The following is a 26,498-nucleotide window of genomic DNA, read 5'->3' on the forward strand; positions in this document are numbered from 1 at the left end:
TAATTCAGCTCTTCAATTTATTGTCAAATCATCATCCACTGCAATAAGGAACCAAAATCAACACAAAAATAAACCGGTTTGTGTGTGTTTGTGTGTGTATATAATTAAAAATGGCAACAGCAACAAAAATAAACCTTTAAATGAGCTGGTTATATACAGTCAATATCATCATGTTACTTTGTTGGCTAGATTAATTAGGTGTGATCCAGTCCTAGCAATAGGTCTAAATATTGCTGCAGATAACAAGAATGCAACTCAAAAGCAGAAAATCAAAAACCATAAATAAGATAAGGATTGAAGTTACCCCCACTCCTGCACAAAAATATAATGGTGCTTTGTGTTGTATTTGTATCTGGTTTAGAGTGGATATTTTGTGCTAAAACTCTTCATGTGAACTTACATAGAATTCCTTCATTTAAATAAAAATGGGAAAAAAAAACCTTTCATAACTGCCTTTTTTCCTCCTTTCATTCATAGACTCCTAGACTTCAAGGTCAGAAGGGACCATTATGATCATCTAGTCTGACCTCCTGCACAATTTGTTTAAATTATTTTTTTCTATACAAGGTAAGTACATTGTCTGTACAAAATTAAATATACATATTTACAATCATACTTCCGAAGCACGTTGAGTCTTCTCTTCCGTTGATCTCAGCGAAAGATAAGTGTTTTTAAACCCAGGAGTATGGCTAATTTATCAAAACGTATTGCAAGTCATGCTAATACTTAGTTGCAGTTACTGTTAATCAGTTTGTATAAAAGCATCGGCATAAAAATAGGCATTTTCTATTATTAAATATGGCTGATGCCAAAATAGCAATCTTAACTTTTGCTATTTGTACTGGAAATGTAGGAAGCAGTCTGATGCAACTGGTTTTATCTATACTTTTTTCTTTTTGAAATAGAATTTCTATCAAAAAGAACATTTATTTTTGACTTGCGGGGAAGTCTCTGGGCAAGCCATGTTTTTTCAAAAAAGTACAAATATATGCAGCTGGTAATGGCTGTATAAACATAGCTTTACAAATTGGTTTGCCTTGCTAGTTTTATTAGGAGACAGCCTGATCAAGAACCACCACCAACAAAAAAAAAAGCAAGCTCAGTAATATTTTGCTAGCATCTACCCGAATCTCTACGCTAGAATACCAGGGGAAAATAAAGTCTTTATTGCAAAGAGTATACTTCAAAATGTGTGCAGTCATTCAGCGCAACATTTAGGGGGAAAACAGCCATGGGATTTGCAAACAGGATGTGTCCCCTAAATTTTCCACTATTTGTGTTCTGTTTTTGTAAAATCTGGGTTGATTCCTCATGGAAATTGTGACTCTGTTCATATCTATGCACACAATATGCTCACCCATATACACACACACACAGAAAAACCTGCAGGGGTGGATATTATGAAGCATAATATTACCAAAGTTGAGGGTTTTTTTTGGCAGATTGCTCTGGATTAAACTGTCAGTTCAAAGCCCCATCCCATATGCTACCTAGTCTAATCACATAAACCATTCTCTGCCTGCCATGTACGTTAAGGTGCACATCATGAAGAAAGAATTGGGAATGAAAGCGGGAGGCAGAGTGAAAATTACCTTGCAGATGGGGGTAATCTCAGAGAAGGCCTCCCTCAGTTATAGAGAGGGAGCAGCTACAGAGCTGCATGTTGCCTCAATGCATCACAGTTCCCATTGCTTTTTCTCTCACACAAGCAAAACCTATCACACACTCGATTCTGCTGCTTCCCCAAACTCTGTCTCAGAGGTAAGTACTCAATAAAAAGCATGAAAACTAAGCTCTGTCCTCAGAGCTACAAAGGCAGCATTGTAAACTAGAAACTTTGTCTCTTTCCTTCAGCAAACAAGAACAGTAAGTCCAGCGACACCCAGACCCAGGCCTACACATTCAACCCAGAACTGTACCACATAACCACATCCCCATTCCACTTCTCATCTCTCATTTATTACATTAATAAACTGTCTGATTTTCAAAGGTCTTTGCTACTTAAATGTTGTCCGGTAAACGATACTAATCAGCGTTGCAGGTGCATGACTGTTTCAGAGGTACAGCAGTTTCACGTAGTTGCCTGGGAAAGTGCCAAACTGTCTTGTTCTTCTAGACGTACCTGTTGGGAAAGGAAATAAGAATGCAATTGAGTAAGATGGAGCTACAGAGGAAGGTGACTGGGGTTGGAAAGAGAAAGAGCAGCCTGCTCTGTTTGTAAGCCAGGCTGGGTACAAATCACTGTTCTTAGCAATGCAAGAGAAGAGGGGTCCTGGTCAAAAATTCTGTTGTTCCTGAATAGAATTAACTGAAATACTTTTGTCACTAACCACAGTCATTTTGTTTTTTAATTTTAATACAGCAATTATTAGTGCTGGATTGACAGGGCTGCAGGCTAGGGGCCAGACTGTGATCTTTGCTACATCCATTTAAATCAGCTGAAATCAATGGAGTGATTTGTCCAAGTGCGATGGAGAGCACAATCTGGGCCGGTGTCCTCAGAATACAATCAGGCCAGGCTTCCATGTGCTTTGCACCCACAGATGGGCCTGATGTCCAAAGAGCTCATCTCCCATTGCATTGCTTATGGCCAGATTTACAAAAGAGGTCAGCACCCAGTGTCCTTAGCTCTTTGGAAAATCTGGGCTGGGCAGCATACATATAGGTTTCAGAGGGTGCCTCAGCCCTGCTCCGGAGGGAAGCCCTGCTAGGAAAGAGATGAGCTCTCAAGCCTCTCAGGGTATGTCTACACTTGGAGCGTGAGGGTGAGGAGGAGGAGACATAACCATGGCTAGCTCTCGTCGAGATAGCATGCTAAAACAGAGCACAGCTGCGGCAGCACGAGTGGCTGTCCTGAGTGAGTCTCCATCGGGGTGCTAGGAATGTACTCAGCTGCTAGTCCCTTCCCCCACTCACATTGCTGCACTGCACTCCATTTCCAAGCATGCTAGCTCAGTGAGAGCTTGGCAGGTATGTATCCTTGAACTGCCAATCACACCCCAGCTTGACGCATGCACATACCCGTGGACTGTGACCCATTCAGCTCTTGGCATCTCTGCTGAAGCTGCTAACAGGCATGCCAGCTACCATCCCTTTTGGAAATGTGCAGTGCATTGGTATATTCCTTTTTTCTGCTTAAAGGAGAGTCAATCACCAGCTACTCCCCTACTCATCTACCAAACCCTTTCCTTCAAATCCTTCTTTAAAACCAATATCTCCCAGCAATCCCCCCTCATTAACACTCCCTTCCTGCTCAGCCCTTCCCCTGGGACTTGGCTTGTTCAAAGCAAGCACCCTGAGCCAGGGGAAATGTGCATGAAGTGTAGTGCAGCCCTACAGCACTGTATCAGTGCAGCAGAACAATTAGAGATGGCTGATTTTCTTCCTTCAAGACTTTTCTTTGATGAAAAATGGCCCTTTTAGGAAACTTAATTTGTCAAAAAGCTTTTTTTTTTTAAACATTTTCTGCTTTCTGTAAAAAATAGAAATTTCAAATTTTGGAAATTTGATTTTCTGGATTGTAGGGTTATTATTTTATTTATTTATTTTATGTTTATTTCCGCTTAACATATTTCTTTTTCACACACACACATGCCTCCCCCAGTTTTCCTTTCGCCTCTCTCTGCAACGTGTCAAAGCTTCCTCATCTTTGGAAAAATTCCAGAGTGGCCAAAGAAAAACTGAAATTCTGTAATTATTACACCTTTCCAAAACTGGGGAAGTTTTGAAAAGTTAGAGTAGCAAGAGGAAAAATGAAAAAAATAAAAAGTTGGTGAGAAAAACCCATCTGCCTGGATATCATTCCTGTATTGTTCTCAGTGGAAAAAATATGGGAAGAGAGGAAATTAAAAATGTTTCAAAAATATTTCATGAAAATTTTTGGGAAAAACCCCCCAAACATTGTTCCATTTTGAAGCAATTTCCAAATTTTGAAATTTTCCACAATTTATTCCCCATTTTTGATTACCTGTAATAATAATATTAATACTGAACATATGATGTACTCACCCACAAACCAGCCATCGTCGCATTTCTCCATGACATCTACAATATCTCCGTCTCTTAGCTCCAGCTCATCATCATTCTGGGGAATATAGCTGTACAGGGCTTGGTAGCTCAGTCTAAAGCCGAGGGAGGGAGAGAGATGTTACAAATTATACAGTGAACTCTGCTGACATTCAGTCACATCCAACCATCCAATACACATTACAGTTTGAAAAGCTACCACATGTCTATTGTATGTCCTATTATAGAGTCCAAAACCAATTGTAAACAACCTGTGCTGCTAAAGCAGGGCTAGGCATTGTCACACGAATACAGGAGCAATAGTACAGCTGCATTGCAAGGAGCATCCCAGAGAAGGAACTGGGATTAGGAAGCCACAACTTCCTCTTTGTTCCACCCTTGCTCCCAGAGAGTACTGCTGGTAGAACCAAGACTCCACGATTCCTCACATCCTCCTACGTCTGGGTACATCCACTCCTGCCCTGGGCAGAAGGGGTGTTCGTTTGCCTTCTCAGGCCTCTAGTCACATTCCATTGCACACTGAGTGTCCTGGCACCTGACTAAAATGCCTTTGAGAAAGGTTCGCTTTGTACACTGCAACTGTTTGAAGGAGAGGAGTATAGACAGGAGAAATCAGGGACCAAATTCTGCAGAGATACACACATGCAACTCCACTGCAACCAAGATGGAGCCTACGGGTTTGGAGATGAAGCTGACCCAAGCCCCTGGCTCTGAGTAGCCCCTGGAGCTTTGGGTGAAGTTTGGCTCCAGTTCCCAGCCTTGCGGCTCAGCCCTCTCTCTCCTTGGGAATGAAATCAGTGCTGGCGAAAAGTGCCACACGTCCAGCCCTGGAGACTCTAGTAGTCCTCAAGTTCTCCAGAGACGAGGCTAGTGGGAAACCCAAGTTCCGCTGATGCTGCCCCACCAATGGACTTCAATCACAAATGTCTATCAAGGAGCTAGAGAGCAGTTTCGGCTGAGCATTTCAAAGCCACCCAGGGGATTTAGACATACAGTTCCCATTAATATTAATGGAAGTTATGTGTTTAAATGCCCTAGTCCAGTGGTTCTCAACCAGCCCTAGGGATATGCAGAGGACTTCCAGGGGGTTCTTCACTCATCTAAAACAGTGTTTCTCAACCTAGGGGTGGCAGACCCCATAGGGGTGCCAACTTTAGTTGGATGAACTCCTGGAGATTTCATCTCATGACATTAATATTTTATTAAAGATTAATCTTTAAATCCTCAAGACTCCAGGACAATCCTGGAGGGTTGGCAACCTCAGCCTCCAGGGTGGTCATGGGATGGGTTTAGGAGGATTGCAAGTGCAGGGCTGGTATTAGGGGGTGGCAAGTAGGGCAACTGCTTGGGGCCCCACACCACAGGGGGCCCTACAAAGCTAAGTTACATGCTTCAGCTCCACCACCTGGGGCTCAGGCTTCAGACAAGCCTTGCAAGTGAAAAACAAGCTCAAGTATCACACTGAAATGTAAGTACAATATTTATATTCCAGTCAATGTATTTTATAATTGTATGGTAAAAATGAGAAAGTCAGCAATGTTTCGGTATTAGTGTGCTGTGACACTTTTGTGTTTTTATATCTGATTTTGTAAGCATGTAGTTTTTAAATGAGGTTGAAATTTGGGGTATGCAAGACAAATCAGCCTCCTGAAAGGGGAACAGTTGTCTGGAAAGGCTAAGAACCACTGCCCTAGGCAGCTCTGGCAATCTCAGCATTAGTTGCTAAGCCCATTCAGTCCTTGGTTTCTTTGTGGACACTGCCAACAAAGGGCCTATTGATGCCAATGTAAAAGTGGCTATATATTGTGCTGTGAACGACTAGCCACCGAGGAGGTACTGTGAACCCACCAACTCATTTCCTGTGAGCCAGACGGTAGGCACCAATCTGGGCTGCACTTGAACCAGAGACCTTGAGGAGAAAGTAGCAGGTTACGGAGTCTAATTCCCTGCACTAGCAGTCCCACCAGGAAATACTTTCTGTGCATTTAGCACCAAATTGTCCACTCTAATTAACCATGTCCCACCCACCATCTGCCTTGTGTCACATTTCTCTTGCCCTCGTCCCTCTTTATCTGTGCAACAACTATCTTAGGGGCTGATCCTGCACTCGCTCACTGCTGGGCATGAGGCTTGCTGTCATGAGTCCTACACCCTGTAGGAAGTATATGCAGGAGTGTGACTCTTAACTGGGAGAGCTCTCGAGCGGCAGCTGGGAACCTGATTCAGATCCTGTGTATGTACGATAAACTGAACATTTACCCTGTGCTAATTTCCATTACGCTTTGAAGGACTGTATCACTTTACAAGCTTCCTCAAGCACTTCTTTCTGTCTCCATGCATTGGTGTGATGGGTCTGATTCTCTCTGCTTTGCTCCTTGGGTAGTTTTTTACCCCTGTGCAAAGCACTACCCGCTCAGGATAATCATGCTTCCACTTCTACACAGGTGATAATGACTTCACAAGGCAGTGAAGAATCATGCCCTCTGGCCAAAAACTTAAGGCACAGTTCTTCCCTCCATCTATGTGTAAGAAACAAGGATTCAAGCTGCAGAAAGAGAAGATGTGGTACTGTCCACCCCAAGCATTCAAGAACCTTGAATCAGGGCACCCCAGTCATGTACGAGCAGCGCATTGTGCCCAGTGCTGTACAAACACAGGGGTCCTTACTTCGGGCTTTTTGCTGCAGTGACGAGGGCTAGAAACTTCCTTCCTTATTTTTGTAATGAAAGCTGACACTCTTGCATAATCACATGCCTCCAGGGCCTGGAGCTTTAGGGGAAACATCAAATAATGTCACACTTAACAGCAATATGACAGATGCAAACCAGGTCCCTGGGAGAGAGGGCAACCAGAGCCACTTACATGTCTCCTGGTGTTTGACTCCTGTCGGGGCTGGCTCCTTGTTGATGTGCTTGAGGTTGCTGAGAAATGATTAGAGATGGTTTATTGTCATTAGAGGCCACCGTGTGGCGAGAGTCAAGAGGCTGAGAAATAGCACTGCAGTAATGAACAGACTTTTCTGCAATGTTTATGATCTCATTGCAAACTGCTTCCTGCGTGGTAGGCAGCATTGACATCCACGGAACACCCACAGAACAGTCAACAAGGAATGGAGGGGAAAGGGAAAAATAGACAGGAAGAGATGGGACATTCCAGATGCAGCACATAAGTCCAGTCAAACAAAAGAGTTGTAGATCCAGGTAAATATCCAGGTAGTGGAGTGCAGAAGGGATCCAGGTGTAAGCATGGAAAAACAGGCAATACAGAAGAATTTGGTACTTAGCTTGAAGATTTGTTTAAAAAAAGCATACAGAAGCATAAGAGGTTGCAGTTAGTCAGCAGTGGCACCATTACAATCGCTACAGTTGGAATATGAGAACGCACACTCCAGTCATGCACTACTCATTTAACTCTAATCCAATACAGACAATGCAATTATACCAATTCCATGTTGACTCTGGTAGTTTTTCTAGATGCTAAATTCTATTTCTCCATTACAAATACAATGATATCTAGATTTTTTTGTGACTAAGAAAGCAGCTGGCAACTTTAAATTCTATGAAGGTGTTACTGTCTGTGATAAGAGACGCTACGACTGTGCATCTGATTGAAACAGTGGCCTTACCACATAGCTCTTTTCAGACTCTGTGAGATCTGGTCCTGCTCTCAGTGAATGGTGAGAAGGCTGTGTGATCACCAAGCAAATTATAAGGAAGACATTTTAGCAGAAGTTACATTGGTCAGAATTAAAATTAAAAAATGATGCACAGAAAACCAAACAAAACACAAAGCCACCCACCGCCACTTGATTCAGACAATAGGCTTTTTAAAACAGGGGACATTGGAGAGTACAGCAATGCAATTGCATTGCAGCATCATGTGTGCTGCAAAGGATAATACAATAGCAAAAAAATTAAATAGGCAACTAGAGGAGGCAATGAAAAGATGAGACACAGCTAGAGGCACAGATGGCAAACAGCGCTGCATTGAATTCCTGTAGGGGAAAAAGATATGGACAGAAGCACAAGTGTCAGACTGTCAGACCTTTAGGCCAAAGGCCCTAATGAAAAAGGCCATTGCCATTATCTCTGGAAAGGCCCTTGGAGACATTTTGGATCAGGAAAAATGACAGCTCAGCTGCCTCCTAAAGAGTGGGCCAGATCCTCAGCTGACGTAAATTGATGCAGCTCAGCTGAAGTCACAAGTGCGTCGCTGTCATAGGTGTCGGAACTAGTAGTGCGGGAGGTGCTGCAGCACCCCTAGTTTTTGTATGGGGTCCTGCCTGCCACCCTGCACCCAGGGCCCCGGTGCTGCTGGCCCCGCACCTGGGATCCCCGCTGCAGGACCTGTGCCCAGAGCTCTGTTCTTGGCCCTGTGCCCAGGGGCTCAGCTCCTGACTGCTGCTGGCCCTGCACCCAGGGCTCTGGTCATGGCCCGCCACCTGGAAGCACACGAGGTCTCCACAGTCACTGCCCTCACACTGGAGGCTCTGCTCCTGGCCTTGCATGGGAGGTCTCAATCTTGGCCCCCTTACCCCATCTGCATCCCCCGCCCCAGAGCCATGGCCCCGCTCCTGGCCCAGCTCTGAGGTGTGGAGGAGGGCATGGACAGGAGTAAGGGGGGAGGTGAGGTAAAAAGTTTGGCATGGGGGCCACTGGCTTTCAGCAACCCCACTGTAAAAAATGTCCTAGCACCACTGGCTGCTGTCACTGCATGGGAGCTACACTGATTGACACTAGGTGAGGGTCTGAGCCGTCACGTGAATTCTAAGAATGCAGCAGCCTTTTGGAGGGACCAGTGCTTCTGAACAGAGATGGGCCTGCCCCAACCCCAACATCTAAACACGTCCAAGCTTTAGAGCCATTGTGAACACTGCCACTTAGATGCATCTTTTATTCAGCATTGCTCCTTCTCCACCTCCCCCACCACCACCTCCCCATTGGAGAGCCATTCCCATGCCCTAAATTACTTTCAAGAAAAAGCAGTTTGTCTGGAGAGTCTCAAGGTACAAGCAACTGGATGGAACATGAAAAAAATCCCACTACAAATATTTGCATTTACATTGCAATCTTGCATTTTTTACACACTCAAAACTCCTAAGGAAAGCAGTGGGCATACTGCCTGTGCAAGGAGTGCAGGACTTGTCCTCTGTAGGGCTATTACTCTCGTCTGCAATACAGATGGGTTGCCTAGGGTAAATTACGTTGCCACTAGCTGTGAGCTTTCAGTAAAACATGAGACCCAAATCTTTTTCCAGAGGGTCCATTTCACTCTTTCCACATATATTTTGTTCATTTCTGTGCACCCTCTGCACTGCTGAATTCTCCAAAGGCCTTGGTGTGCTGGCAGCTCAGGAGAAAGGCTGCTCATGGTATTTCCATACAGAGTGGAGGGAGGAAATAGAGAACTTAATGGATAGCAGGAGATTTCCAGCTTGAGTTTGGACACTCAAGAGACTCAGCTAGTTCAGAGGAGCACAGCGGGGCTAACTTCAGCCAGGGGGTAGCTCCCTTGAAGTTTCTGTGAACATGAGTTCCAATCTTCTGGAGGTTCCCCCACTGCTACATCAAAGACTAAAGTATCCTCTCTCAGTTCCTTCATCTTAAGGTACCTGACCAGTATGCCCACCCAACCGCAATGCAGCCAGAAATCTCCTCTAGTCAGTCTGGCTCTCTGGGGATTAATAATTACTCCTGGATCATTTTGCTCAGAAACTATTTGTTCTGACTTTGTATAGAAAATAGAAAGTGATTGGGATGGGCTTACCACAATGGAATTAGAGCTCATGGCATTTATTGGGTAGTCTGAAATTGTTACAGGACTTTTGGAAGTCATTCCTACACGGCCACTGTCAGTCCTGAAAGGCTAATAGGATGATTACAAAGTCAAAATCAGTATTTTACAAAGGAACTCGATATACTACATCAAAGGCAAAGAAATCACAGTTAACTGAGGAGGGAAAAGCTGATTTTCATGGCTATGGAACACAGCATCTACACATAAGAATTATGGTTTGATTCAGGAAAACTCAGGCTGTCCCATCCTAATACATTCCTTGCTGGAAATGCCCCTTAAGCCCATAAGATAGTAAGGCCCATGTAAATGGGCACACTTCCCATGGACTCACATGGAGCTGCACTGGTGCATATTATACACACACACACAAACACATAAACACACACACACACACACTGTAAACATCTGGCTCGTCTCCCACCATGCACTTTCAGTATCTGCTCATTCGTCCCCACCATAGCAAAGGCCTGGTGAAATTAGTGGGCATCTGTTCCTTGACTTCAACAGGACTTGGGCCAAAAGTGGAGGTGATTAGCTGGACCTAACTCAGTATTTGCCCAGCATGGCCCATAGGGGTGCAGCTGGGAATAATGTGATGAGAAGGAGAAAAGGGAAATGTGGGCTGAACTGCAGGGAGAACCACTGGATTGTGGGATAATCTCCCAATGGTAGGAATGGAAACCCCAGTCCTCTGGGATAGTAAAACTAGATAGGCACAAGCCTGGGCAATATAGGGTAAGGAACCATTCCCAGCTAGCAGGCAGTGCGGGAGGGAAGAGAACGAGGCGACCTATGAGGCAGAGATTCCAAGGCCAGAAGGGACCCTTGTGACCATCTCATCTGGACCCCCTGAGTAACACAGGCCAGAGACCTGCTGCACATAATACCTAGAACAGAGCTCTTAGAAAAACCTCCAATCTCAAGTTTAAAATGGTCAGTGATGGAAAATCCACCATGATCCTTGGGTAATTGTTCCACTTGTTAATTACCTTCATTATTAAAAATTTTCACTTTATTTTCAGTTGGAATTTGTCCAGCTTCAACTTTCAGACATTGGATTGTGTTAGATCTTTCTCTGCTAGATGGAAAATCCCATTATTAAATATTTGTTCCCCATGTAGATACTTATAGACTGTAATCCAGCCATTCCTTAACCTCCTCTGTGTTAAGCTAAATAAATTGAGCTCCCTGAGTCTATCATTACAAGGCATATTTTCTAATCCTTTAATCATTCTCGTGGTTCTTCTCTGAAACCTCTCCAATTCATCAACATCCTTCTTGAATTGTGGGCACCAGATCTTTTTATCTCTACTTTCTGGAGGGTCAGGGGGAGAAGGGGAATGTATATATGATCACATTGATGTCCAACAAATGACCCTGCCAGCGTGGTTTTGTATTCAAATGGTCAGCATTTTTTAAAAGAAAAAAGATTTTGTAGAACAAAAATATCAATAAATTGGGGACGGGGGGCAGCGTTTAAATATAGCATGTACACATGGGTAGAGGGGCTTTCACTGGCACATTCAAACATTGTAATTGCCCTCTAAATGAACAGACCCACAAACTCAGAGGGCAGGCTGAGGTATCTGATCATATGATGCAGGGGTCGGCAACCTTTCAAAAGCGGTGTGCCGAGTCTTCATTTATTCACTCTAATGTAAGGTTCTGCATGCGTCATACATTTTAACGTTTTTAGAAGGTCTCTTTCTATAAGTCTATAATATATAACTGAGCTATTGTTGTATGTAAAGTAAATAAGGTTTTTTAAATGTTTAAGAAGCTTCATTTAAAATTAAATTGAAATGCAGAGCCCCCCCAACCAGTGGCCAGTACCCGGGCAGTATGAGTGCCACTGAAAATCAGCTCACGTGCCGCCTTCGGCACATGTGCCATAGGTTGCCTACCTCTAATATGATGCATAAATTAAAAGCTGTAAAACAGAGGAATCCCCTGGAGAAATTGATCCACCACCTCCACTGTTGTTTAATTTAAACATAAAGCTCTATAAGTAACATACTGTACAAAACCCATCAAAGCCACAGATTTACAGTAATGCTCAGTGCTAAATCCTCACCTTAGCAAATCTCTTAAACACATGCTTAATTTCCATTGACTTCAATGGCACTAAGGTGCTTTGCTGAACAGAGAGAAACTTAAGCACATAAGGTGAAGTTATACAAACATTAACTATTTAGTCATATGGCCATAGCCTGCCTTGTTCCCCGTGTCACAGACATGAGTAATGACACAGCTTTTTAATGATACCAGAATCAATCTGCACAATTTAATAGTCCAGGCACCCACTAATATAGGGTTTTCTTGTACGACTGATGGACAGATTTTATTTTACAATTGTGAATAGTCCCTTATAGTGGGCTTGGAAATATTAGACCTGGGACTTTGATTGAGGAATGGAGTTTTATGACTGAGTCTTGGGGGCACTCCCAGATAATTAATATATATGAATAATATGGATAGGGTGTATATATTTGTAGTGTATATGGGTGTATATGTATGTAAGGTACGTGGGGAAGTGGGATACCAGAAGGAAATACAAGGAGGCAGGTGCAACAGGGGAGGCCTCCTGATTCACACTGAGAAAGTAAGGCAACTGGATGGTTATTTTAGATGCCTGTACACGAATACAAGAAGCCTGGGAAACAAACAGGAAGAACTGGAAGTCTTTATTCCGGCAACTAACAGAAGTTACTAGATCACAGGCCCTGGTTTCTCATGGGAGACTTCAATCACCCTGATATCTGCTGGGAGAGCAATACAGTGGTACAAAGACAATCCAGGAAGTTTTTGGGAAGTGTAGGGGACAATTTCCTGATGCAAGTGCTAGAGGAGCCAACTATGGGTCTCTTGACCTGCTGTCAGGGCCGGCTTTATGACCCGTGGGGACCGATTAGAATACTCGGCAGCGGGGAGTCCGCTCCGGGTTTTCCGCGGCACTGAAGGACCCTGTCATAACATTTTTCCCAGATCTAGACCTTAGCGTCCAAAATATGGGTGTTAGCATGAAAACCTCCAAGCTTAGTTACCAGCTTGGACCTGGTAAAGCTGCCACCAGCCAGGAATCTATACAGTGCCTGGCGCACTGTGGTCTCCCCAAAACCTTCCCTGGGGGACCCCCAGACTCAGATTCCTTGAGTCTCACAACAAAGAGGAATAAACCATTTCCCTCCCCCCCTCCAGGTGTTCCCTCCCTGGGTTCCTGGAGAGATATACAAAAGCAAGCTCCGTGAATCTAAACAGAGGGACTCCACCCTCCCTGTTTCCAGTCCTGGAAAACACAAGTACTTCCTCCGTCACCCAGAGGGTATGCGAAGTCAGGTTAGTAAATCTAACACAAAGAGATTTTTCCCCTGACTTCTTCCTCCCACCAATTCCCTGGTGAGCTGCAGACTCAATTCCCTGGAGTCCCCACTAAAGAAAAACTCCAACAAGTCTTAAAAAGAAGGCTTTATATAAAAAAGAGAGACAAGGACATAAAAATGGTCTCTCTGTATTAAGGTGACAAATACAGGGTAATTTGCTTAAAAGAAAAAAATGAATAAACAGCCTTATCCAAAAAGAATACAATTTAACACATTCCAGCAACTACACCCATGTAAATACAAAAGAAAACAATATAAACCTATGGTCTTCCTATCTTTGTACTTACAACTTGGAAACAGAAGATTAGAAAGCCAGGAGACAGAAAGATCACTCTCAGAGCCGAGAGGGTCAGACACAAGACAAAGAACAAAGAACTCACACCCAAAACTTCCCTCCACCCAGATTTGAAAAAGTCTTGTTTCCTGATTGGTCCTCTGGTTAGGTGTTTCAGGTTACTCCTTTCCAGGTGAAAGAGACATTAACCCTTAGCTATCTGTTTATGACAGACCCCCCCACCGCCGAAATGTCGCCAAAGACCCCTCCCGGAGCAGGGCCCCCTTAGGCACAGGGGCGAGGCCCTCTTCGGCATGGGGCCCAATTCCGGGCAATTGGGTGAATCAGCTTAAAGCCGGCCCTGGCTGCTGTTCACAAACAGGGAAGAATTGGTAGGGGAAGTAGAAGTGGGTGGCAACCTGGGCAGCAGTGACCATGAGATGGTCGAGTTCAGGATTCTGACAAAAGGAAGAAAGGAGAGCAGCAGAATACGGACCCTAGACTTCAGAAAAGCAAACTTTGACTCCTTCAGGGAACTGATGGGCAGGATCCCCTGGGAGGCTAATATGGGGTGGGGAGAAGAGTCCAGGAGAGCTGGCAGTATTTTAAAGAAGCCTTATTGAGGGCGGAGACAAACCATCCCCACGTGCAGAAAGAATAGCAAATATGTCAGGTGACTAGCTTGGCTTAACAGAGAAATCTTCGGTGAGCTTAAACTCAAAAAGGAAGCTTACAAGAAGTGGAAACTTGGACAGATGACTAGGGAGGAGTATAAAAATATTGCTCGAGCATGCAGGGGTGTAATCAGGAAGCCCAAAGCATAAATGGTTGCAGCTAGCAAGGGATGTGAAGGGTAACAAGAAGGGTTTCTTCAGGTACGTTAGCAACAATAAAGTGATCAGGAAAGTGAGGGACCCTTACTGAATGGGGGAGGCAACCTAATGACTGATGATGTGGAAAAAGCTGAAGTACTCAATGCATTTTTTCATCTTTGTCTTCACAGACAAGGTCAGTTTCCAGTCCCAGACTGCTGCACTGGGCAGCACAGTATTGGGAGGAGGTGAGCAGCCCTCAGTGGTGAAAGAACCATTTAAGGACTATTTAGAAAAGCTGGACATGCACAAGTCCATGGGGCCAGATGCAATGCATCTGAGGGTGCTGAGGGAGTTGGCTGATGTGATTGCAGAGCAATTGGCCATTATCTTGGAAAACTCATGGTGATCAGGGGAGGTCCCGGACAACTGGAAAAAGGCAAATATAGTGCCCATCTTTAAAAAAGGGAAGAAGAAGAATTGGGGGAAATACAGATCAGTCAGCCTCACCTCAGTCCCCGGAAAAATCATGGAGCGGGTCCTAAAGGAATCCATTTTGAAGCACTTGGAGGAGAGGAAGGTGATCAGGAACAGTCAACATGGATTCACCAAGGGCAAGTCATGCCTGACCAACCTGATTGCCTTCTATGATGAGATAACTGGCTCTGTGGATATGGGGAAAGTGGTGGATGTGATATACCTTGACTTGAGCAAAGCTTTTGATACGGTCTCCCACAGTATTCTTGCCAGCAAGTTAAAAAAAGTATGGATTGGATGAATGGACTATAAGGTGGATAGAAAGCTGGCTAGATCATAGGGCTCAACTGGTAGTGATCAATGGCTCGATGTCTAGTTGGCTGTCAGTATCAAGCGGAGTGTCTCAGGGGTCAGTCCTGGGGCCAGTTTTGTTCAACATCTTCATTAATGATCTGGATTATGGGATGGATTGCACCCTCAGCAAGTTTGCGGATGGCACTAAGCTGGGGAAGAAGTAGATACACTGGAGGGTAGAGATAGGGTCCAGAGTGACTTAGACAAACTAGAGGATTGGGCCAAAAGAAATCTGATGAGGTTCAACAGGGATAAGTGCAGAGACCTGCACTTACGATGGAAGAATCCCATGCACTGCTATAGGCTGGGTACCGACTAGCTAAGTGGCAGTTCTATAGAAAAGGACCTGGGGATTACAGTTGACAAGAAGCTGGATATGAGTCAACAGTGTGCCCTTGCTGCCAAGAAAGCTAATGGTATATTGGGCTGTATTAGTAGGAGTATTGCCAGGAGATCGAGGGAAGTGATTATTCCCATCTGTTCGGCATTGGTGAGGCTGCATCTGGAGTATTGTGTCCAGTTTCAGGTCCCTCACTAAAGAAAGGATGTGGACAAACTGGAGAGAATGCAGCAGAGGGAAATGGAAATGATTAGGGGGCTGGGGCACATGACATATGAGGCGAGGCTGAGGGAACTGGGCTTATTTAATCCACAGAAGAGAAGAGTGAGCGGGGATTTGATAGCAGCCTTCAACTACCTGAAAGGGGGTTCCAAGGAGGATGGAGCTATGCTGTTCTCAGTGGTGGTAGATGAGAGAACAAGGAGTAATGGTCTCACATTGAAGTGTGGGAGGTCTAGGTTGGATATTAGGAAACACTATTTCACTAGGAGGATGGTGAAGCATTGGAATGGGTTACCTAGGGAGGTGGTGGAATCTCCATCCTTAGGGGTTTTTAAGGCCCGGCTTGACAAAGTCCTGTCTGGGATGATTTTGCTGGGGTTGCTCCTGCTTTGAGCAGGGGGTTGGACTAGATGACCTCCTGACCACCACCAGCAACACACTGGTGACCCAAGATAGCTGATCTGATAAGTAAGCGTGCTGTCCTCTGTAGGAATCATGATCTAACAGAAAACCACCAGCCAGGGAACCCCTTTAGCCCCTCCCTGCAAATCCCCACATAGTGTAATAAGGTATGGATGTGCAATAAGGGTAACCTATAACATGAATAAACAGTACTGCGCAGGGCTGGGGTGGCACACAGGGGGAACACACACATGCAGGGGATTGTAATTTTATGTAGAATTTTGCCTATTTTAATGTATTGCGTTGGTACTAGAGGTAGGAGTGAATCAGAACCCCAGTCCAAACAGCCCCACATGTGAGAGGGTCTGATATCTGGAACAAAACTTGGCTTTGAATTTCACTATTAGAGCTGCTCTCTAGAATGAGCGCAATTGGGACTGCAAACTGAAAAACACCCACAAACACTGAGGATGAGCAGTGTCGAAACTGAGGTCCAAACGTGGGTCTGAATTCTGTAGCTCCGTTTAATTTCTGCTAAGAGCTTGTCTAAATGAGGAAATATACCATCATTACTATTGGAATAACTCCCACTCGTGGACACTGATCCAGAACAACAGTGGCCTTTTTTCAGTTTTGCTTATGTCACTTTTATAATTATACCAGCATAGGAATGCTGGAACATTTCCCCACGTGGACAAGACTTAGTGCTTTCAGCATTCAGTTAAAAATAATAGAAGGCCAGATTTGGAAACCTGCCCACGAGTTGGTGCCTACAATTCTGCTCATGCAAACAGTGTCTCCACAAGCCATTCAGGTAATGGGATATCTATTTGTACATACAAATGTGCTAACTGCACCCTAAATAACTGCCCACACACTCAGAGGGCAGGTTGAGGCCTCTCATAATTCAATGCATAATTTTAACTTGATCCTCACAACGCTGTAGTTGTCAGGGCATATGGAATAAAAATGTTGGCCTGATAACCCCCCCAAAAGGATATCAAAGTCATACTATCAGCAGGGCACAAAACCATAAATAAAACAGCATCTGTTCAGCATTTAGTCTGAAAGTGCATCTTTAGGATTATCATTTTGTGATCACGTCCTGTTCTCTTTCTCTCGCATACACATGTGCAAAAACACACACACACAGCTGTCCCTTGGGCTGGTGAATTGGGACACCCGCCCCAGACCCCATGCTTTGTGGGGGACTGTGGGTGGGGAGGTGAGGCGGAGGTGAGCAGGTGAGTGGAGTGAGGAGGTGAAGTGGGGGTGCGAGGAGCAGCCCCGCTATCGGAATCACCCCCTCTCCCCAGCGCCTGATGCCCACTGGCAGGTCTCACCGATCAGCTCCTCCTCCTCCCTCCCAGCACCTACCAAGGAAGGATCAACTGTTTCTGAGTGTCAGGAGGTGCTGCGGGGGAGGAGCAAGGGCATAGCACGCTTGGGGGAGAGGGCAGAACTGGGAGGGGAAGAGGTGGGGCGGGAAGAAGCAGGGTAGGGCTGGAGCCTTGGGGGAAGGGGTGCAGTGGGGGCAGGGCCTGGGTGGAGTCAGGGGGAGCACCCCTCGGCAGATAGGCGCTAAGTTTCTAATGTCCCGGGTCCCGCACCCCGCCTAGGGACGGCCCTGCACACACACACAGCTCCCAGTAGGGATGAGTGAATAAAATGTTAGGAGAAAACACAAACCCACAAGTAAATTGCAAATTTTGATTTTTTAAAATCTGAACTAGAAACAAACCCACCCTTGGGGTCAGGTACTTGGAATCTAAATCAAAATGGTAAATTCTGGGGGATGGGACTGGGAAGGTGACTGTTTAATGAACATTTGCCCATTCAAAGCCCTTGTCCCCAGGGGAAATGGGGACAGAGGTGAGCAAAGGGCAAATCGAAGGCGTAACTCCATACTTCACCCTCAGAGAGCAGCTGATGATCAGGGAAATGACTAAAAATGGCAACAGGTGTCCAGATTCATCCTCCATTAATGAATTCTGGATCAAATTTGCACACTTTACTGGTGAAAACAAACAGCAGCCCACACTAGCCTTTGCAAAGTGTGTGCTTTCTCCTTCATATATTGCCAGCCAGTGGAACTGAGCTGGAAGTATACTGATGTGTAAACAGACTAGAATACCTCTTACTCCTTTCGGGGGAATAGAAAGGAGGGGGTATCAGCTGTTCAGTGCTGACACTGAGCTGTTTATGTTACAACAGTATTAACACTGGCTCCTTTGGTAGTGTTTGCAGTGAATTTGGGTGTTAGTGGGTTCCACAGAACCAGGTGAAACACCAGGCTGGACAGCTATGCCAGAAACACTCTACCCTCAACACAAAGCAATCAAGCCAATAATCACAGAATTAGCCATCCACTGTCCTACAAATGTGTCAGATCCAAAACTCTGGATGCAAACACATACAAACCCCATGCCCCTAACTTTGGGCCCCTTGAAATCTGATCCTGAAGTTTACAAGGGCCCCCTATCTTCCCAATGTGCTGAGCCAGAACTCCAGGTCCTAACAGCTTTAGGTGTTCCCACTCCAGATCTGAACGCTGCAGCCTGAGCCCATCTTTACTGACCCATACCAGAAAAAGGTGGTTAGTAACTTTTGGAAGCAAATAAAAAACAACCCCTACAAAACCATCTTCTTGATACAGTACATCCCTCTTACTTAGACACGGATAACAATTTACTGGGGCCCTGGGCACAAAGAACATTTTAGCCGCCTACACTGAGCCACATGGCTCCACCCCCTACTCCTCCCCTTCCCCCCAAGGCCCTGGCCAGGCCGGAAGTGGGTAAAAGCTTCCCAGGGAGCCCGGGCTACCTACCCTGGGTGGCGCACCCTGGGGAGCAGGAACACAGACTGGGGGTTACTCTCAGGCATGCTGGCCCCCTGCCCAGGGCAGGGAGAGGGTCTGTGGCTCCCCACAGTGCACATGCACCAGCTTCTTCTGGCCTCTGGGAGTGCTCAACCCCCTGCTCCGCCCCAGGCCACACCCTCTTCCCCCAAGCCCTCACCCCCTCCTGCCCCTGCTCCACCACCGCCCCGCTTCTTCCTGCCCAGTTCCATCCCCACCCCGAGTGCTCCCCGTCCCCGCTCCTCTCTCCCCACATAGTGCCTCCTGCATGCCGCGGAACAGCTGATTGCTGCGGGTGGGCACTGGGAGGGAGCGGGGCCTGTCTGCTCATGGTTGCAAAGCACCCACTAATTTTTTTCCCTCCAGCTGGAGCACCCATGGAGTTGGCACCTATGCCACAGCAGCCCGGGCTCCCTGGGCAGCTCTTAAGTGATCCACAATCTCAGCATCTCTCCTTCTCTGGCTCTGGAGGGGTTTAACACTGTGGTTCCCTTGCTTAAATCAATATCAAGGCTTCATGTCATGAGACTACACAGACATCACAAACACGGAAAAAACAATGGCTCCTACTTCAAAGAGCTCCAAACATTCTTAAAAGCCAACACAATAAGCAGGGCAGGGTATAGTAGGGGGGAATTTGGGCACCCAATCTACCACAGCCGGGCGGGCGGGGGGAGAGGAGGAGCCAGGGGCAGGGCCAGAGTTTCGGCACTCCTGAAGGGGCCCATAAATTGGCTGGGGTTCCTGGGCTCGGGCCCCATTAGCCCATGCAGTAATCCACCACTGCTCTTACTAATTAGGCTACTGATCCCTCCAGGGACTAACCACAGCAATTCCAGCTGAAGTTCACTGTAGCTACAGGCACTCAGGATCCAACAAGATCAAATATGTCTTAAGCTAACACTTTGGAGGAATTTAGGGCCAGATCCTTAGCTGGTGTAAATCAGCTTAGTTCCATTGACTTCAACAAAGCTACACTGACATACAGCCACTGAAGATTTCACCCATGCTGCTTACTCCCATCATTTCCACGGTGTCTGGAACTAACTTTAAATGACCCTTTAACAGGTTCACCATATTAAAGTCAGCAGATGTACTTCACCTGTGAAATCAATATATGGACAAGCAACCACATAACAAACTAATAACAATAGCATGGAAACAGCTCCGAGCCACAGAATAATTACCAGCAACAATGGTTACCTGGGGCATTCTGACCCTGCGTGTAAGTCTAGGAGGTGGTTGTATTGTGACAGCAGAGGAAGAATGTGCAGAGGAAGAGAGAAGAGCAGATGAAGAGAATGAAGTGTCTGCAGTCTTTTAAAGGAAAGAAAAGTTGGTCAGCTAAATGCATGATTTCTTATCAGAATCACTGCTATCATCTTTTGTGATAAGAGCATCCTTTATATATACATTCAAATTTGGTGCGCACATTGCAAACGTAACTCCATGCAAGAGACAACACATCTTCCTAGCTCATCCTTCTTTGCTTACAACTGGACTGCATTTTAAAATGTGCAGAATGTTAAGCTTATGTAATGGCTGCTGGCAATACATGAAGATGAAAAACTTTATCTTTTTGTAAACCTTAGATACAATTTTGGTGAAGACCCTGGTTAATTTCATATGAAAAAAATATAATTTGGTAGCACGGAACACAGTCTCAGAAAGCATTTTTCCCTCCCTTGTTTAATTCTGGCCCAGATTTTACGTTGCATCAAGATCAGCTTGATACAGGAAAGGGGAAGGGAGCCAGTTCCAAGCACCTGATTCTGAAGCTGCCAAAGCCAAAGCCTGGGTGTAAGCAAGAACAACCTAGGGGGCTACTGTAACTTACTCCAGCCGGTTATGGTCTCCAAGGGACCATAAATCATTTGAGATTTGGCAGAGTAAGGGATATTGGGGGTGTTGAAGCCAACTATGCCAGCTCCCGCTAGCTGAGAGCTCCCCTAAGATTCCTCTATTCTTTTCACAGAGCATAGCTTGCTCTTCAGCAACAAGTGTATATATAATTTTAAATAACTGACTCACTCTTGGGAGAAAACACTACGGCTTTAATTCTTAGGTCCTTTTACCCCACTCTGGCAGTGTAAAGGGGCCTTACAGTGGGTGTTAGTGATATTTACATAAAGTGACCAGTAGGGTAAGTGAGAATCAGGCCCACTGAGTGTGTTACAAGAAAAAATGACTCCTGCACTTTAACTAGCTGGCTGTGCAAATACACAGACCCGGGCTAGAGGTTCACAGCAACTCAAGCTCCATTAGGTTCACCCACCTTCATTTTTAGGAATGAGAACAGCATAGATGTTCTCCCTAGCTAGGATGAAATTTATACTTCAGGGCATAAACTGATCACCAGCTAGGGTGAGGGAGGAATTCCCTGTAGTCCATTGTTTTCGTACAGAGAGGTGAATTGCATGGAGGCTGCAATATGCCTTCCTCTGACACATCTAGTAATGACCACTGATTGGGCCAGTATAGCAGACTAGATGAGGCTTTGGAATATTTGTCAAGGCAATTCCTACTTTCACGCTTATTCTCAACTAACTCTTTCCACAGCCTTGCTGAATCCACTTCTAGGCCATTTTAGCCTCCTGCATGCTGGAGACAGTATTGCTAACAGCCACTAGCTAGCTATAGTCCATAAAGGGATAGGCAACAGCTACTGGCTCTGTGTGGCCAGCTGAGCAGTAAGGATTTGAACACACAAGTAAGCGTAGGGTTTCAGAATAGCATACACATGCAGGAGAAGTACCTTGTTTGCTCCGCTTCGAATCTCTCTCAGTTCACCTTTCCTTGTGCCACTTTTCTCAGTATTATTTCCCTGCCCAGTAGTGATTAGCTCTTGACATAATTGGCTTTCCCCAAAGGAAGCAAAGGGTCTCTTTTCTGGGCTCATATTCTTGTCTAGGTTTGATGTTTTCAGGCAACCCTCCACAGAGATCTCGGGCATGGGATTAGAGCCTTTGTCTGTCTCCTTCCAACCCTCCCTCTCACTGTTTCTGCTGCCTTCTCTATTATTTCGGACCTTGGTTTGGTTGCCAATGACATCACTGAGCTCGGAGAAGCTCTCGGGTCTCCCAACAACCGAGTGAAGGGTCTGACAGCTGCTCAGGCTGGGGGAAGGGCAGCCAACAAACTTTTCTTCGCTTTGCGGAGTGGAGTGACTGAAAGTGTGAGCAGAGGATGGTGGCCTGGAGGGGAAAGATGGCAGTGGTGATATAATGGACCGTGGCGTGGAGGAGCCCGAAAGGTTAGAATGGTGAAGGCTAACAGAAGGGGAGGGGCTGGCTGCAGCTGAGGGCATGAGATAGTCCACAGGACAGAGACAGCCTTCAGGGAGAGGAGGCAATGGAGGGGTTGTGACAGGAGTACTGCTAGGAGACACTCCTACAGTCAGGGAAATCCACTCGGCCGTGATTGCCTGCACCTCTGGAGACAGGGCATGGCGTGGGAATGGCAAAGGTGGAGGAGTTGGTGTATGGAGCAGCTCAGAGCCAGGAGACTTAAAAGGAAAGAAAAGGAAAAAAAGATAGAAATAAGACAAATGACAAGAAAAAATACAAAATTCTCAAACACAAGTGAAGGCAGTGGGGAAATGAAGAGTGAGTGCAGGAAAGTAGACGACACAGCATGGAGGATAAACTCTCGCTGGGGGCTTCATGCAGACTGCGAACCCTTACTCACACTGAGAAGTACCTTGCCCCTCAGTGACTGGAGCCATGGGGCTGCTGAAGGAGCCAGCACTGCTACCAGGCAGGGAGCATCCCGAGAGTTGGCTGATTTTAAAGCAAGTTCTAGGTTTATGAAGCTGGAACAAAGGTGGGTGAACTCTGCCCTTGTCTAGGGGTGCAGGGCTCTTGGGCATGACAGGCCTAGAGCTTTCCCCGATCATATGTGCGCACCAGCCATGCTTTGCAGGAAACAAGAATGAAAGGAAGAAAACAACTGCTTTTACTGAGAGAATTAACAAAACTGCTGAAAAAACTAAGAAAGGGTGCGTACAGGCTTCCAAACCAAGGGAAAAGCTGGCAGTGAGCTGGCGGCAGGCATGCCATGGTGATGTAGGATGTGCCAGGCCCACACACACTGAAGCTAAGTTGAGATTCACTTTTTCAGGGAACCCCAAGAAAGCAAGCATGGTGTCCTCTTCACTCAATAGCCAGGAACAGAAATACCTGCTAATAAGAACACTAAAGGAAGACAAGGACAGAGACACTGACAGTAGCCCTGAAATTTCCAATCCTTCCCTAGTCTCTGTTGCACGCCCTAACTTCCTGACTCTCCTCCCCCAGCATTACTCACTGGAAGGTCTTGTTGTGTATATTGAACAGAACCAGCTAACACCTTTCCTTCTCTCCCTCACCCAGGGACTCAGGCCCCATGCCTGCACATACCTCATGTATGTACTCAACTTTAAAGCAAAAATGTTTGCAGGTACAGGGTGAGTGTATCAAAGGCTATAAAGCCCCACAGTCAGTCCTGGATCCGAGATTGCCACTAGAAACAGGACAAACTGCAATCCCAAACTGCCACCGGCCGCTGTCTCTGTGGTGGATTTAATTCACCGGTTTTTGGCTTCAACTGGATTTTACACCTATTTTAAAGGCAGTTTTGCATTCCTAATGGGGCCAGACTGGCAGGCCCTAGAGACTCAAGCCTTCCATTTTGCTACTGACCGTGTACAGCATGAGCAATGGTAACTCGGGCCTCTGACACATTGTCCTGCCCAGCTGTCTCAGCCCTAAGCTGGAGTTGCTATGTGGAGGGATAATTTAGGCCCCGATTTAAATCCCACTGAAATTGATGGAAGGATTGCCACTGACCCCTTTGGCTCAATGCCCTTTTAATCAAACAGGATGCCCACTGCAGTGATCGTTTGACTTGTGTAGGCACCGATCTCATCAAACGGGACCAAAGTCACTGACTTATCCCTGCAAAGGCACTGAAATTCACTCAACTTGCCATCCTTGCCAACCTAGCCAAGGTTCAATCTGTGATCAGAGATGAAATGCTTTGTGTCCTGTCCCCAGTCCTCCCAGCCACCCAGTCTTTCTGGTAAGTGAAGTGTAACCCCCTTCAGCTCAGCATGCCCTGGCTGGTACAGTGGGAGCGAACCGGACAGGATGGATGGTGCTGCTGTACAGTGCACCCTAATCTTGGCTGGGGATTTCTTCCTGCACACAAATGACTGCTTCCTACTGTTCTGTAAGGTCTAGTAACCGGCTACATCTAGCCTGGGTACCTGCGGGGAAGCCGTTGTACTGCGATTAGGGGAGTGAGACATCAGCAGCTCAGGGTAATCAACAGCATTCTTCACTAGTGGCCGCTTGAGCACATCCACGTAAGTGACAGGGAAGATGCCTTGGCGATTGGTACCAGAGATTTTCCCTTCGTACCAGTTCTCATCAACTCGCCGAATCACCGTGATCCTTTCGCCCTGCAGGAGAGAACCATCACACAGCACTGATGCTAATCCAGCGTGTAAACTTGCAGCTCAGGAGATGAGAGCCCTCGCCCCAGCTGAATTCAAGCCATCTGTGCCATGTGGCCCCACCCTTCTTGACATGGCAGTATGTTTCTGAGTTGAGCTGACTGGGGAGGTTCACCCCTCCTGACGCTAGCTCAGGCTGTCTGCACACTCAGGCAGGCAGCAGTCATTCTTGGGTCATATTTCACAGAGTTTCTTTGCATACAGAATGCAAGAAACATTTTTTTTATATGAAAGCTGAGGTTCTGATCTCATTATGTGAATTCCATAGCAGAATCCCTAAGCTCTGTCCTCAATCCTCTTCCCTTCTGTTCTGCTGACAAAACACACAAGAAAGACTTTTGAATCCTGATTATAAACTGCAAGCTCCAACCTTGAGTAAAATGAAAAAGAAAATAGAGAACATGGAATTTTAATATCAACACATATGCAATCATCTGCCACGTATGAGATGGAGAAATTTTGCTATTTAAGGTACTTTAATAAATGTGTTCAGTTCTGCTCTGAAAAGTGAGTGAAAATTGGACCTTCTTACTCCCTGTCTACATTCATTGCCTTACGTGAGCACTACAGTAACACAGATATGTGTTCACTTCTATTCACTCTTGTGATCTGCTTTGGCTCAGCAATGCTACGTGAGTACAAGCTAGCCAGTAATTCATCAACAGAAAGTTGATGTTCCAGTGCAGAGTCACATTCTGCACCTCATTTTACACCCATGCAACCCAAGTGATGGCAATGAGACTGTGCAGGTGTCACTAAAGGCCTAATCTAGCATGCAGAATCACAACACCAGCACTGCACCCATGCTAGTCCCTCTGGAGTGGGAATACAGCACGTGTCTGCTTTCTGGGATATAGACAGTCTCCCTGCAAAACACTCATCACAATATACTACGGCGATGGGTGCTGAATAAAACCCCCAAGGATTAGATTAAGATAATTAGATTATTATAACATGCACAAAATGGTTGCCAATTTTAGTGGATCATCTCCTTTGAAATGATGCACCATCTGGTTTGTTTTGATGAATGCTTTCACCCGTCACGCCAATGAGGATCCTACCTTTCTGAATGACATTTCCACACGAGTATCCCCGTTAAAGTTAAATTTAGCCACAGCATCTCCATACTCTAAAACTTGCACCGGGGCCAGCTTTTGGGGCTGGGCTTTTTCAGCAGGTGGAAGTAGCTGAAAGAAAGAAATGAAGTCCAATGACCCGTCAGGAGCCCATGAGCAGGTGGCTCTGAGGCAAAGCTGTGGCTCTGCAATGACAGCATTTCAAAAGGAAAGAGGTACCTCTATGTAGGAGCGTGGGAAGATGCCAACTCTGCCATGGTGTTCTCCTTCATACCAGTTCTGGTCAATCTGCTTGTAAATGTAAACAATGTCTCCTTTTTGCAGAGGAAGCTCCCTGTTAACGACACATTGGTTACAGCTGAACTGCATACTGTCCGCAAACAAAGCACAATGAATTTCACGGCATGAGAGAGAGAGAGGCTGTGTATATTTACCCTGGACATCCGAAGTGCCAATACTGCTGGTTATCTCACTCTTTCCAGGGGGTCCCTATCAACACATTTGCTGCAAGGTGGGTTTGGGAAGAAGCATATAAATCACACTCAACCGACTCATCTAGATACTACTCTGTTGTTCTTACTATGAGATGCCAAGGTTTTGCTCACTGTCTGGGTGCATTGTGGGTGTGGCTTTCCATAAAGGAGGTGTGGCCAGACATTACTGAGCATCTCCCCTTCACAAGCAGGGGAAAGGAAAGGCAAGCAAGTGTTAAAAGCACTAGCCACTGGCTGCTGCTGCTGCTGGATAGGATGGGAGGAGAGAGGGCCGTGCCCGCTTTCCTGCTTTGGACTGGTCATTTTGCCTGCACACTTGTTTGCTTTGCAAGGAGATAAGTGAGCCAGGACTATTCTGAGAGAGCTTAAGAGGAAGCTAATTTGCTGATAATGGAAGCACCATATACATGATGCTCCATGGCCAGCCAGCCTTTGCAACCGTTATTGACTTTGCTTGGACCAGTCCAGCAGTGGGATTTGAACTTGCAAAC

At 45.9% G+C, this 26,498-nt stretch overlaps 1 protein-coding gene across 39 annotated transcripts in view; it reads right to left on the reverse strand.

Moving 5' to 3' along the window:
* SORBS1 (sorbin and SH3 domain containing 1) overlaps positions 1-26,498 on the reverse strand; it is a 275,655-nt gene continuing 249,157 nt past the window's right edge. For 13 of the 39 annotated variants that reach the window (XM_050959922.1, XM_050959925.1, XM_050959923.1 and 10 more), the window contains 10 exons: positions 25,733-25,847; positions 25,499-25,624; positions 24,189-24,383; positions 21,699-22,448; positions 20,147-20,260; positions 9,793-9,891; positions 7,652-7,711; positions 6,889-6,947; positions 4,009-4,121; positions 1-2,122 (listed from right to left, as the gene is read on the reverse strand). In XM_050959922.1, coding sequence (XP_050815879.1) covers positions 2,055-2,122; positions 4,009-4,121; positions 6,889-6,947; positions 7,652-7,711; positions 9,793-9,891; positions 20,147-20,260; positions 21,699-22,448; positions 24,189-24,383; positions 25,499-25,624; positions 25,733-25,847 — 1,699 coding nt within the window. In that variant the 3' untranslated portion in view covers positions 1-2,054. Of the gene's footprint in view, positions 2,123-4,008; positions 4,122-6,888; positions 7,080-7,651; positions 7,712-9,792; positions 9,892-20,146; positions 20,261-21,698; positions 22,449-24,188; positions 24,384-25,498; positions 25,625-25,732; positions 25,848-26,498 lie in introns of all 39 variants that reach the window. The other 26 variants (XM_050959947.1, XM_050959944.1, XM_050959959.1 and 23 more) reach the window with 7 other exon arrangements.

This window comes from Gopherus flavomarginatus, chromosome 6 (assembly GCF_025201925.1).
Source record: "Gopherus flavomarginatus isolate rGopFla2 chromosome 6, rGopFla2.mat.asm, whole genome shotgun sequence".
NCBI classification, from domain to species: Eukaryota; Metazoa; Chordata; order Testudines; family Testudinidae; genus Gopherus; species Gopherus flavomarginatus.